The sequence below is a fragment of the Rhinolophus ferrumequinum genome, chromosome 11 (assembly GCF_004115265.2).
Source record: "Rhinolophus ferrumequinum isolate MPI-CBG mRhiFer1 chromosome 11, mRhiFer1_v1.p, whole genome shotgun sequence".
Lineage (NCBI taxonomy): Eukaryota > Metazoa > Chordata > Mammalia > Chiroptera > Rhinolophidae > Rhinolophus > Rhinolophus ferrumequinum.
In genome coordinates, this window is record NC_046294.1 from 58,800,034 (window position 1) to 58,814,445 (window position 14,412).

The 14,412-nt window shown below is 37.3% G+C and overlaps 1 protein-coding gene across 1 annotated transcript in view; it reads left to right on the forward strand.

Annotated features, from left to right (window-relative positions):
* The window catches only part of CCDC83 (coiled-coil domain containing 83), a 42,891-nt gene that overhangs the window by 12,446 nt on the left and 16,033 nt on the right, over positions 1-14,412 (forward strand). The window contains exons 5-6 of the mRNA XM_033121298.1: positions 6,659-6,821; positions 10,037-10,204. Of these exons, the coding sequence (XP_032977189.1) occupies positions 6,659-6,821; positions 10,037-10,204 (331 nt within the window). The remainder of the gene's footprint in view (positions 1-6,658; positions 6,822-10,036; positions 10,205-14,412) is intronic.

Here is a 14,412-nt window from a genome sequence, read left to right on the forward strand (position 1 = left end):
TATTACCTTTCTTTCTCTCTGTTTGCGTTCATTGTTCCATTTACCTCATTAGACATTTTATAGTTCACTGTGTCCACTTACTTCCTTACCTCCTAATTCATTCTCTCACCCCTACTATCCCACCATCACTGCTCCAGCAAAAGCTATTAATGACCAGTTAGCCAGGTGCAATGGACTCTTTGTAGTTGTTACCCCTCATCCCTTCCGCAGTCAGTTGCTCCTGTCATCTTGAAACTTTTTCCTTTGGGTTCCAGGACATCACTCCCCCTTAATTTTCCTCCTGCTTCTCTGACCATTTCTTACTGTTTTTTATTCATTGTGTTTTTCCTGGACCCACCCGTAATTCAGGTATTTACCAGGGTTCTCATCCCCAACCTTCCCGGTCAGTCTAACCTCTCTCTCTGGGTGATCTTATTTAACACCATGGCTTCAAGTTTCATCTATGTGGTAATAATTCTCTTATGTATATGTGATAAAATTTCATAATTCTATACACTGAAAAAAAATAGCACATGTGAAAACTGGTGAAATCCAAATAACGGCTCCAGTTCAGCTAAAAACATTGTACCAGTGTCAATTTCCTGGTTTTGATAACGTACTATGGTTATATAAGATGTTATCACTGGGGAAAGCTGGGTGAATTGATGGGAACTCTGTGTACTATTTTGGCAAGTTCTGTTCTTGTTCTTGTGACTCCTAAAAGTTAAAAGGGTAAAGCCCATGAGATGGCCTTATATCAAAACAAAACTAATCCTTTTTGTAGCTTATTTACTGAATCTCCTTTTTTCTATTTTATAATGTGATAATTATTCTTACCTCAAACAATAAATTATTTACTTCACTGTATAAGATAAACATCTTTTTTAGCATATTGGTGGATATATCTAACTAAATTTTGTTTCAGTATGTAGCTCAAAATAATTTTTCAGACATAGTGAATTTTGTAACGTGTTATCAGACACATTTCCCTTCCATTTGAAATTCATATGGGATTTGGGAAGTTTAGTATAGATGCTATTAAATTTACATATAATGGCAAATATGATATAGTAATGTTTCTATATCATTTTTAAAAATGTTTCTAAAATTTTTAATTACATTTTTAGGACATGTAATGCTGTTTTAATTTACAAATTAAAGCATCACATGTTTGAAAAGAATAGTCATTGTGTTAAAAATTTGATGTAAAAGAACTGGATTCACTTTGAGAAGTATTGTGCTAATTATGGAAATTAAAGGAAAAATTTCTTTAGCTATTATATATTTCTTTATGAATTGTATGTAATGATTTTTAAATTATCAATGTCTTTGTAAGTGTTTTGCCTATGTGTATCATGGTAAATATTTTCGAGCTGAAATTTAATTTAGAAATTTAATGTTGCCTTGCTAAAATTAACTAACATAAGTAAAATCTAATAAAGATTTATTTACTATTCGGAACATATGTGATAAAGGAATTTTCCACTTTTACAAAAATAAGTGGAAAAGCTTATATTTGGAAAAAAAAGATTAATAGTGCAATAGTTTGGCAAAGGATATTTTCATTGCTATGATTCAAGTTTCTACAAATATTTCATTTTAAAATAACTTCTGTCAAGCCAAAGTAATTAAATTTATTTCTAAGAAAACATAAATCTATTTCATTCAAGAAAGTGGAATCTTTGAGACTTGCTTGAAGAATAACAAACAAATGGTTTATTTTTCAGTTGTTGATTGATCTTCGTTTTTAAATTAAACATTTTATTTTGAGGTAATTATAGATTAACATGCAATTATAAGGAATAATGCAGAGACATCCTGTGTACCCTTTATGTCGTGTACCCTTTATGTAGTACGTAACTATAAAACTATAGTACAATACATATCACAACTACAATGTTAATATTGACAATATTGACATCAAGACAGTCAAGCTACAGAACATCTCCATCAATATAAGCATCCCTCATGTTGTCCTTTTATAGCCACTCACTCTCCTCCCAATTCCACCCCTTCCTGAACCCCTGAAAACCATTCCTCTGTTCGCCATTTTTATAATTTTTTCAGTTCAAGAATTTTTTTATACATGGAATCATACAGTAAGTAATCTTTTGGAATTGACTTTTTTCCTTCAGCATATCTCTCTGGAGATGCACCCAGGTTGTTGTGTGTATTATTAGAGTTGGTCCCTTTTTATTGCTGAGTAGTAGTTCACGACATGGGAGTACCACATTTTGTTTAACCATTTACCTATTGAAAGACATGTGAGTTGCTTTCAGTATTTGACTATGACAAATAAAGCTTTTATAGGTATTTGTGTACAGGTTTTTATGTGAACATAAGCTTTCATTTCTCTCAGATAAATGCCTAAGAGTGCACCTGCTGGGCTGTATGGCAAGCAAATGTTTCATTTTGTAAGAAATTGGCATCCTTTTTAACAGTGTAACTGAAACATTTTACAATCCCACCAGCAATATATGAGTGATCCAGTTTCTCAGCATACCTGCCAGCATTTAGTGATAGCACTATTATTTTAGCCATTCTGATAGGTGAGTAGTGATATCTCATTGTAGTTTTAATTTGCATTTCCCTAATGGCTAATGATATTGAACATCTTTTCATGTGCTTATTATATATCTTCTTTGGTGAACTTTATCTTTGTGTCTTTTGCCTATTTTCTAATTCGATTTTTTCTTTTAATGCTGAGTAGTGAGAATTTTTTAAAATGTAGATACGTCGGTAAGTAGGTAGGTAGGTAGAGAGATAACCTTCTAGATACTAGTCCTTTGTTGGATATGTTATTTGCAAATATTTTCTCCTAGTCTGTATCATAATTTTTCATCTTCATAACAGTCTTTCGCAGAGGAGTTTTTCATTTTAATGAAGTCCAGTTTACCAATTTTTCCTTATATGAAGACTTTTCGTGTCAACTTTAAAAACTCTTTGCCTAGCCCTAGATCCCAAAGATTTTATCCTATGTTTTATTCTAAAATGTTTATAGTTTCACCCTTTCCACCTAAATCATGGCCCATTTTGAGTTAATTTTTGTATAAGATATACAAAAATTTGTTTGCTTTTGCCTGTAGTGGTGGAATGAGAACTCTGATTTCTTCCTCTTCTTATAAAGGCAGTAATCTTATCATGGGGCCTCTACCATGATGACACCTAAATCTAATTACCTCCCAAAGGCTCACCTTGAAAATACCATCACATTGGGGATGAATGCTTCAACATGTGGATTTGGGGCAGGGGAGAAGGACATAAACATTCAGTGCAAAGCATACGACCTCATTCCTTTTTATGACTGAACAATATTCTGCCTGCTTGAATCAGGTGTTGAGCCCCTTGACTGAATTTTTCATTTCAAACTATTGTACTTTTTAGCTCCAGAATTTCTATTTGGTTCCTTTTTTAAAAATAATTTATTTCTCTTTATTGCTATTTTCTATTTGGTGAGACATCATTCTCATACTTTCCTATAGTTCTTTAGACATGGTTTCCTTTAACTCTTTGAATATATTTAAGATAGCTGATGTAAAGTCTTTGTCTAAAAAGTCTAATGTCTGGGCTTCCTCGAGGACAGTTTCTATTGACGACCCTTTTTCCCTGTGTATAATAAAATTCCCAGTAAGAATGTGCATGGATCATACCTCCTTTTTTTCTTTACATTCCTCATAATTTTTTGTTGAAAACTGGACATTTTTAGTATTTTAATGTGACAACTCTGGAAATTAGATTCTCTTCTCTATCCCAGATTTGTTGTTATTGTTGCTCATTGTAGTTGTTTGTTTAGTGACTTTTCTTAACTAGTTCTGTGAAGCCTACATTTTTTGTTATGTGTGGCCATGGAAGCCTTTGTTTGCTTAGCTTAGTGGTCAGCTAATGATTGGACAGAGATTTCTTTAAATGTATCTAACCAATAAATTTCCCAGCCTTTGCTGAGGGGCTCTGTGTGATTGTTGGGACCTGCCTTCTACACTCAGCCAGGCAATTTACAACTTCACCTTCATCCTTACTTCTTGCTTCATCAGAGCCTCAAGGTCAGCCAGAAGTGAGTGCTTACCGCCTTCTTAGGTCTTTCCTGAGCACACGCACAACCCTGAGTATGCTCACAGCACTATACATGCATGTAGGTGCATGTAGCCTTTTGGAGTCCCAAGAATATGGCAGAGCTCTCAAAGCCCCCTATGGATATCTCATCTCATTTTCCTTTAAAGATTTTTTGTCAGCTGTTGTTTACCCCAACTGTTATTACCACCTCAGGAAACTATAATGTTCAACAATTGCCTCTGATTGTTTTTAACAAACATCAGTCTGGGAAAAGGCTATTCATACACTGGGAAAACTCTGAGTCAGGTCAAATAAAGACAAGTTTTGCTACTGAGATTGGCCAGGGAACTACCAGATAGGTCAAATTATGATCATTGTTTAGGGATTGGGCTTTGGAAGAATTCTGCTCCCTTGTCTTCTCTCCCTAACCCGCCACCCCAGGCTGCGAAGCTGATGGTTTTTATCATGACTATGGGGCTGCCGGTTTTAAGGGAAAGTTAAAATGCCACAAAGCTCCTTACCCAAATTCAACCATGTTTCTTGAATAAATACTTCCTGGGAGTTATCGCAAGACTTTAATTTCTAGAGTTCTGAAAAGTTGATTTTGACAATTTTTGCCAATTTTCTCATTGCTTTTATGAAGGAGAGGATTTTCAGAGGTCTTTACTCCAACATTCCTGCTTATGGCATTCTCAATAAGATTTTAAAGAGTGGGTTAGAAAGAAAGAGATTCAGTTTTCAGATTTGTCATATTATGAATCCTTTGGTATTAAAAATTCTTCAGAGACAGAAATAATTATTGTACTTTAGAATATTGTGAACAAAAGATCAGAGAAGTTAAACCACTAAATTTGACTATCATATCTTTTTAATCTTTGTTCCCATTTTCTGAAATCATTCAAAGCCTATCCAGTCCCAGTCCTTTTTTATTTGCCTGTATTTATCAATACTCAGCATCATAAAGTTAATTGCCTATTGCTTTTATTCAATGTATCAAAGTTTTAAATTAAAATTTTAATGCACTGAAATAACAATCCCATCATACGACCTATGGAATAACTTCAAGAGCATTGATGTTACATTAAATCCTATCTGAGGGGTTTATTAAACTAGTGCCAATTTTGCTAAACAGTTTTAAGAAATCAAGTTTTTCAGTTCTCAAATTTAAAGTTTGTTGGATTAAGTAATAAAGAACAGAGGTTTAGTAGAGTCTCGCACTATCAATAAATCATAAGTATTTAAATTATCTGAAAGGACTTTGCTATTCAAAGTGTTACTTATGGGCCAGCAGACTTGGCATCACCTGGAGCTTGTAAGAAATGCAGAATCACAGGCTTCGTGCCAAATTTACTGAATCATAATCTGCATTTTAACAAATCCCCAAGTTCTTGGTATACTTATTAAAGCTTGAGATGCACTGGCCTACAGAATCAATTTTGGGAAAGACAATACTCCTTAAAGTATCCAACTAAGTTAAGAGAATAAAAGATATGTATATCAGAAATAAAGTAAAATAAAATGTAATATTGAAAAAGTTATAGTAAAGAGCATGTTGAATTATAGGAAAAATAAGTAATTTTTAAAAGAATTATTAAAATATTTTAAGTATATGTGTTTTATTAGGTTTAAAAATTGAGGGAGAGACACCGGAGAAATGAGTATTGGAAATTAAAGGGAGTCTAAGAAATTTACAAGGAAAGAAGAAGTGATATACAAATTGATGTACAAATTGACAGTTCTAAAAACAGTCATGGGGATGTAAAGTATGGCATGGGAAATATAATCAATAATATTGTAATAACTATGTATGGTGCCAGATGGGTACTAGATTTATCGGGGTGATCACTTCATAAGTTACATAAATGTCTAATCACTATGATGTATTCCTGAAACAGAATATTGTATGTCAACTGTAATTGAAAAAAAAATTTTAATTAAAAAAAAATAGAAAATTACAAGGAAAATACTGAGTTCACAAACATTAAAATATCTTTGTATATACATAATAAGATAGCAAGGGTAAGAGTAAACTCTGACATGATTAAATAAGAAGCTTAGAAACATAAATGGGATATCCACAGAGGAACCCAGCCCATATTTCAAGTGTGTAAGTATTGGAATGGCAAGTAACCATCACCCTAAAAGAAATGAATTAGGGTCATTTGTGAAAAAAGCAAAGAATAATGTAAATTCCACAAGAGCAATACTTTTTGTCCATTTTGTTCACTGATATATTGCTACTTTATAGAGGACTACTTGGCACATGCTAGATACTCCATAAGTATTGATTAAATAGATGATGACTAGAGAACGGTAGTTGGGAGACTGAAGAAATTGACATCCAAGGTCTAATTTTAATGTTCAGCGATCCTATGATACAAGGGTGATAGTCTGGTAGATTACTAGCACAATTTTTTTTAATGTAAATTCCTATCCAGTGGTTACTGTTTTGATAAGTTTAATTTCAAGTCTTCCATGTTCCATAAACTTTTAGAGATATTATTGTATAACTTATTTCATTAAACGTTTCTTTCTCACTTTGCAAGCCTCAATGTGTGACTCTATTTTGAGTAAAATCAATGTAAATACTTTAGCAGCTATAGGTAACTACTGTTGATTTTCACGACAGAACAGACACTTAAAGAATGAACAGACTTGGCACATACGGGACCTCCTGAAAGAACTGAGTGAAGACAAGTTAGAAGGATTAAAAGTTATAACAAGAGAGGATGTTGAAACAGCAATGAAGGAAAAGTGGAAGTTTGAAAGAGACCAGGAACAAAACTTGAAAGGTGATTTAGGGACTTGGGAAATTATCGTAAAGCTGTATCAAGCTAAGTCTTGATGATATTAATGCTTCTGTTTCCTAATATGTTCAAAATGCCGGGAACATATTTTAGATGACATCATTATCACCATAAACACATGTAGGTAAATGGGCAGCAGAGGGAAATAACAAAGTGGGCAGCCATACTGAAACCAAGTGAGGAGGAGGAGTAAGGGCAGTGAAACACAAAGACAGATGAACACGCCGGGCTTTTAGACACTGGACAATGTCCCGTTAGATGCCACTCTGAACTCCTCACGGTGAGGATTGGTTCCTTCTTTGGGGAAATTCTCTTGTTCTATGGCTTCAGCCTCACTTTAGATTTGGGGATGATAAGGTGAATATAACGCCGAAGCTCTCCCCTACCCCATATCTCTAAGGGAGCTAAGCCTCCCATTTAGATGGGGAAAGAGGGATTCGAGTGGGAAAAGGGGAAGTTTAGAGGGCGTGGGTAGAAATGATGCCAGGTGCAGAACGATGAAAAACGCAGGACATGGGCTTAGGAGATACCATGGTCCTGGAGGCAAGTCACACACAGCCTTGGTATCTGTATTTTTCTTTTTAATTCCTATTCCTTCATCCCAAACTTGCTGCTAAGATTTCTAAAACGATTTTTGTCAGAATTTCCATAAATACCATCTCTTCTAGGAAGCTGGAAAACATGAGAAAGAGATTTGAGTGCTATCAGGAAGCAGTACTAAAAGCTGGGAGGCGAGACAAGGGACTAGATTTCCCTGAATTTCTCCAAATACTTCAGAGAGCCTTCTTACACGAGCACTTTGCACAGAGCAGGCATTCCATTCATAGATATTTGTTGTTTTGAATGAAATAGTTACCCTAACCAAACATGAATCAGCAAACTTCAGAATCTCCAAACTGTTCTCATAAACCTCTTCCTACCCAAGTCTCTTTATGGGCAACAGTGATGTCAGGAGGTAGCAGATACTGTATTTTGCAGGGCTCCGCTCCAGGGGAGTTTTGCTTAAGTTTGGAAGGGATATTTTAACAAGTCCCTTGAGATGGGAGTGGGACCAAAACTGATACTCCGATGTGCTCACTACACTGCCTTGGAAGAGGAATGGGCCCCGTTAGTTGAGGTGTGCCTGTTTATGGTTTGGGCTGAGGGCCAAGTGTGTGTGTCATACAATCCTGGGGCGGAGCGGGATGAGTGAGCACAGCAGAGGAGGACTGCGCATGCGTGTGGTCCAAGAAAGAAAGAAGCCCACAGATGCCGAGGAAGAGAGCGCAAGGAGACCACAGACACGTCCGAAAAGGTTGTGTTCCAGGCCAGGTCGTCGCTTGTGACTCAATTTAGTTTGTGAAGCAGCAGCCGCAGCTTCACGTGACAGCTGGTTTCAGTGCGTCAGGCCCATCCAGACCTACTGAATCAGAAGCTGCATCGTGACAAGATCCGAGGGAATTCCTACGCACAGTAGGATTTGAGAAGTACTGATGGAACCACTTTCGTCCAACTTTTGTAACTCTTTCAGTTGCAAGGATAAAAATCCAACCCAAATTGGCCTAAGCATCAAGAGGGTATTCATTTTTTCATACATCAAGCAGAAAGGGGCAGGGTGCTAGTGACCTGGACACACAGCCTCACGTGCTGTCAGATCTCAGCTTGTTGTTAATCTCCCCTCCCCCTCCTTACCTCTCCTCCCCTCTCTCCCTCCCCCATCCTCCCCACCTCCCTTACCCCTCTTCTTTTCTCTCAGTCTCCGCCCTGAAAGTTGGCTCCTGTTGCTGAGGCTATTGTCCCCACGAGGCTGGGCCTCTAACCATAGACAGCTTTGCTCTTATATCCTTATAACCTCAAAATGGAGACGAAAGAGACATGTTTTCCACGAGTTTCAGTGAAAATATTTCTACGGAAGGGCACATGGTCACCCTTGGGCCAATCCTTATGATCCGGAGAAGGGGTCTCTGTAACTGGGCCACGTATTTGGCAAAGGCAGGAGAAGTGTGTTACTAGAGGAGAAGGGAGGAGTGGTTCTGGGAAAGGAGAACAGCAGTCACCACTCTACACCCAACTCTTCCAAATTCTCTAGTGATGTCAGTTAACACTCCCCACAAAAGCTGAATGTGCCCGGGGCTGAGACAGCAGCAGTCCGCTCAAATAAGAGGACGGCTGACCATCTGGGTTATAGGAGTGTTAACTGTTTAATGACAATAACAGGTGCCATTTATTAAGGGATTTTAAAAATACATAATCTCATGTACATCTTTGGAAAAAGACGTGTCCGGAGTCCTTCTGGACCTCTGGACAGAAGCTCATCCCCCCTGGCCTGATTGAAATGCATCAGACATTCCGTGAGCATTTATTGAGCACCAATGAATTGCCAGACTCTGTGCTCAGTACTGGATTTACAGAGATGAATAAAATGTGGTGCTGCCATCAGGGAGCTCTCAAACAAGGTGGTGTGTGGTAGCGAGCCACAGAGCTGTTCAGGTACCTGGCTCTTTGTAATGCTTCCTTTTCCAAAATACTCAGAAGCATGATACTTAGCCTTAAGATTAAGTAGAATATCATGTTTAGCAAGTGTACCGGGGCAAATTGAAAGTTTATATAGTTGAGATAGATTAATATTTGTACATATTTAAGTGGGGGAACTTACATTTCACTCTGGACTCTTATAAGTGTGGGGGGGAAGAAGACATATTATTATAGCTACTGTATGCTATCCTTTTACACAAATGAACTTTCGATGACAGAATCAAACAACTTACTTACAAAAATGGTTGCCAAGGACCATGGAACGATATAAGGTGAAATCACTTTGTCCACAAGCATAATGACCAGGAAAAACAAATCACAATTTACTAATAAAAAGTATATGTGATGTATTGTACAAGATGGGACCCTTATCAAGCTATCACAGGAATGATTTAAACTTGTGAGTTCCTAGGCATATAGTTTGTCTAAAATAGTTCTCAATTACAGCCCCAAACCACATATCTACTTTAGAATTGTAAGTGTAATTTTACTTAGATTTTGAATCATGAGGAATAGTTAAACAATTGTTTAAATAGTTTAGATTTCCTTAAGTTGTACATATAAAATTGGATTTATGAGATAATAGCATTTTAACATCAGACCCTAACTTCATAAAATCAGATTGTATCATATAATGGTTGCAAGGACAATAGAAATGACATGGTGTTTTGATTTTCTTTCAACAGATATGCGACTGCAAATAAGTAACGCTGAGAAACTATTTCTTGAGAAACTCAATGAGAAGGAATATTGGGAAGAGTACAAGAAGTCAGGGAGTGAAAACCATGCTAAACTCATTATCTCCTTACAAAATGACATCAATAAAGTTAAAGAGAATGCAGAGAAAATGTCAGGTCAGTTGCAACGAAGCTGGTTCAAGTTCAGTAAAAATTCTTTAAAAGGCAGACATTCGGTAGAAGAAAAGAATGGGTACTCCTTGAATCATTCATTCCTCTCTGCTGTTAGCACAAGCAGTTATGAGCCTAGTAAGGGCAAAGGTGGAGGGAGGGAGTAAAGAAACGATCCCAGGATTACCTATGAAACTGAGAAGGGCAAGTGAAAGGATGGGGACGCAGATGGGGAGAAACCCTGAAAGCAACTGATTTCAAGGAAGAAGTTTCATCCAGTGGGTGGTGTCTATGTGCTCCTACACCTGGTCTGGTGTAAGTCCACTGAGGCAGGAGGGGCCTGGGACTGGGTTATATTAGAAAGGAAATTCACCGAGGCAAGCTAAAGCAAGCTAGCCAGGCTGGGCGACCAGAATTATTCCATAATGGAGAAATGTTCAAGTAAATGCTAAGTTGTAGTCAGAAAACACTGGAGAACAAACATGAGACGGGAAGTGGAGCGGGGATGGAACAGGATGGAATCAGTTGTGATGAAGTTTACGAGGAGTAGCTCTGGGAACCGTGAGACCACCTGTCTGTCACTGAGGTGAGCATAGTGGCTTAAAAGAACACCAGAGTCTCAGAGACAGGAAAGTCAAAGGATAGAACAAATGGGAGAAATCTGGCCTGAAAGAACACTTTTCATAAGTTCAAGAACCATATGAATTTCCTTTTATGTGAACCACCTGTTCACATCCTTTGCCCATTTTTTTATTGTGTCGTGGAGCTCTTTACATTTTCAGGAAATTAGCTCTTTAACTTATATAAGATGCAAATATTTTTCCCATTTGTCATTAGTCTTTTGTTTGTAGGGCATATGTATGAGCAAATTTTGTAATTTTATAGTGCCCAATTTATCAGTCTTTGATTTTATGATTTCTGAGATTATGAATAAATTCTCTAATATTTTCTTCTAGAATTTTTGTGGCTTCATTTTTACATTTAAATCTTTATTTTTTACCAGTTGTCCCAACATCATTTATCAAATAATCCATTTTACTCTACTGATCTGAGATGCTGACTTTATCATACTTTAATTTCCCATGTATATTTGGATCTCTTTCTGTGCTTTCTATTCTGTTCCATTGATCTGTCTATGTATTTGTGCCCCAGTACCATACTTTTACAATAGTTATTGTTCTCGCATGTTTAAAATTTTTTAAATAATTTATCCAGCATTTCTGTATCTTACAGTTTTAAAATAGGAAGAGTGATCTTCTCATATAAACTTAACTCATTGTCTTGGTTAGAAATTTGGATGATTTTTTTGAACTAAAAATTTTCACGCTATTGGGGTGGTGGTAATAACATTTATATATTGAACTACTTGCTGGTTGTACCTCAGTTTATAGCTGATTTTAGGTGTCATGAAAAAATGGCTGTTACGGGCTGTTCTCATTTGCCATTAGCTTGAGGCACTTCTAACCATGCAGCAACAACTCTTCCAGGGGATTTTAAAGCACTTTAGGGATCATTAATTGGACACAATGAATAAGAGCAAGACCGCGAAATCAATTCATCTGAAGCCTTACATCATTCTCTCCTCTTCTCCCACCTCTGTCCTTCTTCCATGATTTTTCTGGAATTCTCCTCCCACATCCATGATGGGGTTTGTGTTAGTTACACTACTATACTTGCAAGGAACAAGTATTTTAGAAAAAAAAAGGGGGGGTTATTATAAATGAAACAGTATATTTAAATGAAACTTTTTCAGTCTCAGTTTAAACTGGGGTGACCATATAATGGATACCATATTTTCAAGTAAAGTGTGATACTACCATGCAAACTTGCAACATGATGAGTCAGAAAACTGGTTTCATACTTTCAACCACTGAACTCCAGTCTATAAAAGAAGTTGGAGAGGCCGAGAAAAGATTGCTAGAAATTAGGGGACAGTTTTTGAAATGAGCTCTTGGCATGCTATTAGTTCTACACTGTCTGCCAAAGGGGCAGGTGAAGGGTAATTCCTCCTTCACCTCAAATCAAGATGGAAGTTCTTTAAGGAAACTCCTCAGATTATTCGATGTGTCCCCTACAGTTTGGGGAACATTGAGATCTAGTTTATCACCCATCCCTGAGAAATCTAAGGGATACGCGGCTGACTAGCTAATACCATATTTTCCCGAAAATAAGACCTAGTCGGACCATCAGCTCTAATGCGTTTTTTGGAGCAAAAATTAATATAAGAACCAGTCTTATTTTACTGTAATATAGACTGGGAATAATGTAATATAATATAATATAATATAATATAATAATATAATATAATATGGGGTCATGTATTAATTTTTGCTCCAAAAGATGCATTAAAGCTTATTGTCCAGCTAGGTCTTATTTTCGAGGAAACATGGTAAGTAGTGGAAATGGGATTTGAACCCAGGTATGTCAGACCCCAAGCCAATATGCTTCAAATAGTCTCTCCCAGCTCTGTGATTCAGTGAGGTAGGTATGGCTCTCTAACACATACTGTGCCTGCAGAAATTTCTGTATGGCCAGTATTGCCACCTGCCCCTACTCAGTTTTCTCCAAGTGGGGCTAAAAGGAGGCCACCATCACAGCAGAGGATCCGCACAGTAAAGCTGTGTGACACCTGAAGTGCGTGAAGAGTGGACAACAGACTCCCAAGAGGCTGTGAAGGAGTAAACCAAAGCAGAGCCACACATAACAGAGAAAGGAGAACAAAGCAAAGCAAACTTCAGCCAGCGCGGTTTTGCGCTTCTGAGAGGTGATCACATTAGACCGGGCATCTGAGCAGCCAGCAGTCTCAAGGCACAAAAGTCATGTCTCCCACACTTCCATTCACAATGTCTCAAACTTTTATGAGAAGAAGACTCTTTTACTCCCAGTTTCTCTGGCTGTATTCACGAATGAATGGTTAATAGTTGCTACCTAAAAACATCATCTAAATCGCAAAGGATAACAATGAGATTTGCACATCCTCCCTTGTGCTGGTTACTCTGCTTTTAAGAAGAAAAAGAGTCCACAGAGTTTTATATGGAATTTGGAACATAGTTGGGTGTTATTGCTTTTTTCATACTAATATGGCAATAGAGAGAGCTACAACTTTAGTCAGGGCATATTTGGTCATTGATTTTTTATGATTTACAGCAGAAAATTAATATTTAATGTTACCAAGCTCCAGGTATTATGGTTTCTTTCAGACGCTAAAAATGTAAAATCCATTACAGCTAAACTCTTGATCCACTGCAACTTTGAGACTGATCGATGTGTTTTGTTGGGTAGAAAATTCAAATAATACCCAGCATTAGTCTAGTGGACTAGGTCCTGAATTTAAAAAGACATTCCATCAGAAATGAGATTGAAATGATGAATGCATTCAAGTCAATAAGTAAGAAAAATACACATTATAGAGATGAGCATACATAGGTTGGAATAATGAAGACTTCCTTTTTCTTAGTCTCTAGATGTCAAGTGAGACCAGTCCCCAAAACTTCATGAACTCTCTTGTTTATAAACTGCTGCCTCAGTCAGACACTCTCATTCCAACTCCATTAGAGGCAGAAACTGATCATTCCAGCCCCCCTTTCTGGCCATGCCACAACTTGGGGTACTCTCCCCTTCTTCCTTTTACTCCTCCTTGCCCTCCCCACCAAAGTTGCTCCTGAAGTGCCACCACTGGCTGCGGCTACCGTGTGCCGAAGCCTCAGAGTACTGCCCGCCAAAGGCTTGCAGTTTGCCAAACTTCATATTTTTCAAAATATTTTCAATATCTGTTGTGTCTCAGGGACTGCAGTCATAGAAAGATATGGAAGAAAGTTCTTACACTCTGCTTTCAGAGTCTTCATTTAATAGGAGAAGTAGTTATGCCAGTACGAAGTACAGGTGAGGGCTGAACAACTCCTGCCAAGCTCCCTGGCCCCCTTTCCAGAGCCTTAGTTTGGCTCCAAACATTTGAAAGACTAGACCCGCAGATCTCCTACCCGGTTGCCAAAGATCCCTGAGACTTGTGTTCTGGCTGACTTGGTTTGTGGAGAAACTTTTCCCTTTGAAACAATGTCCTAAATGGCAGTGAGTTTCCTCAGCACTATTGGTTCAATACTATTATTTAGTTATAGAATAAGTTGAATGGGTCTCTGGACCAGTCCAGAAATCTAGCAACTGTAATTGTCATCATTTGTATGGGAAAATACTTTCTGACTTCCAAATAATTATCC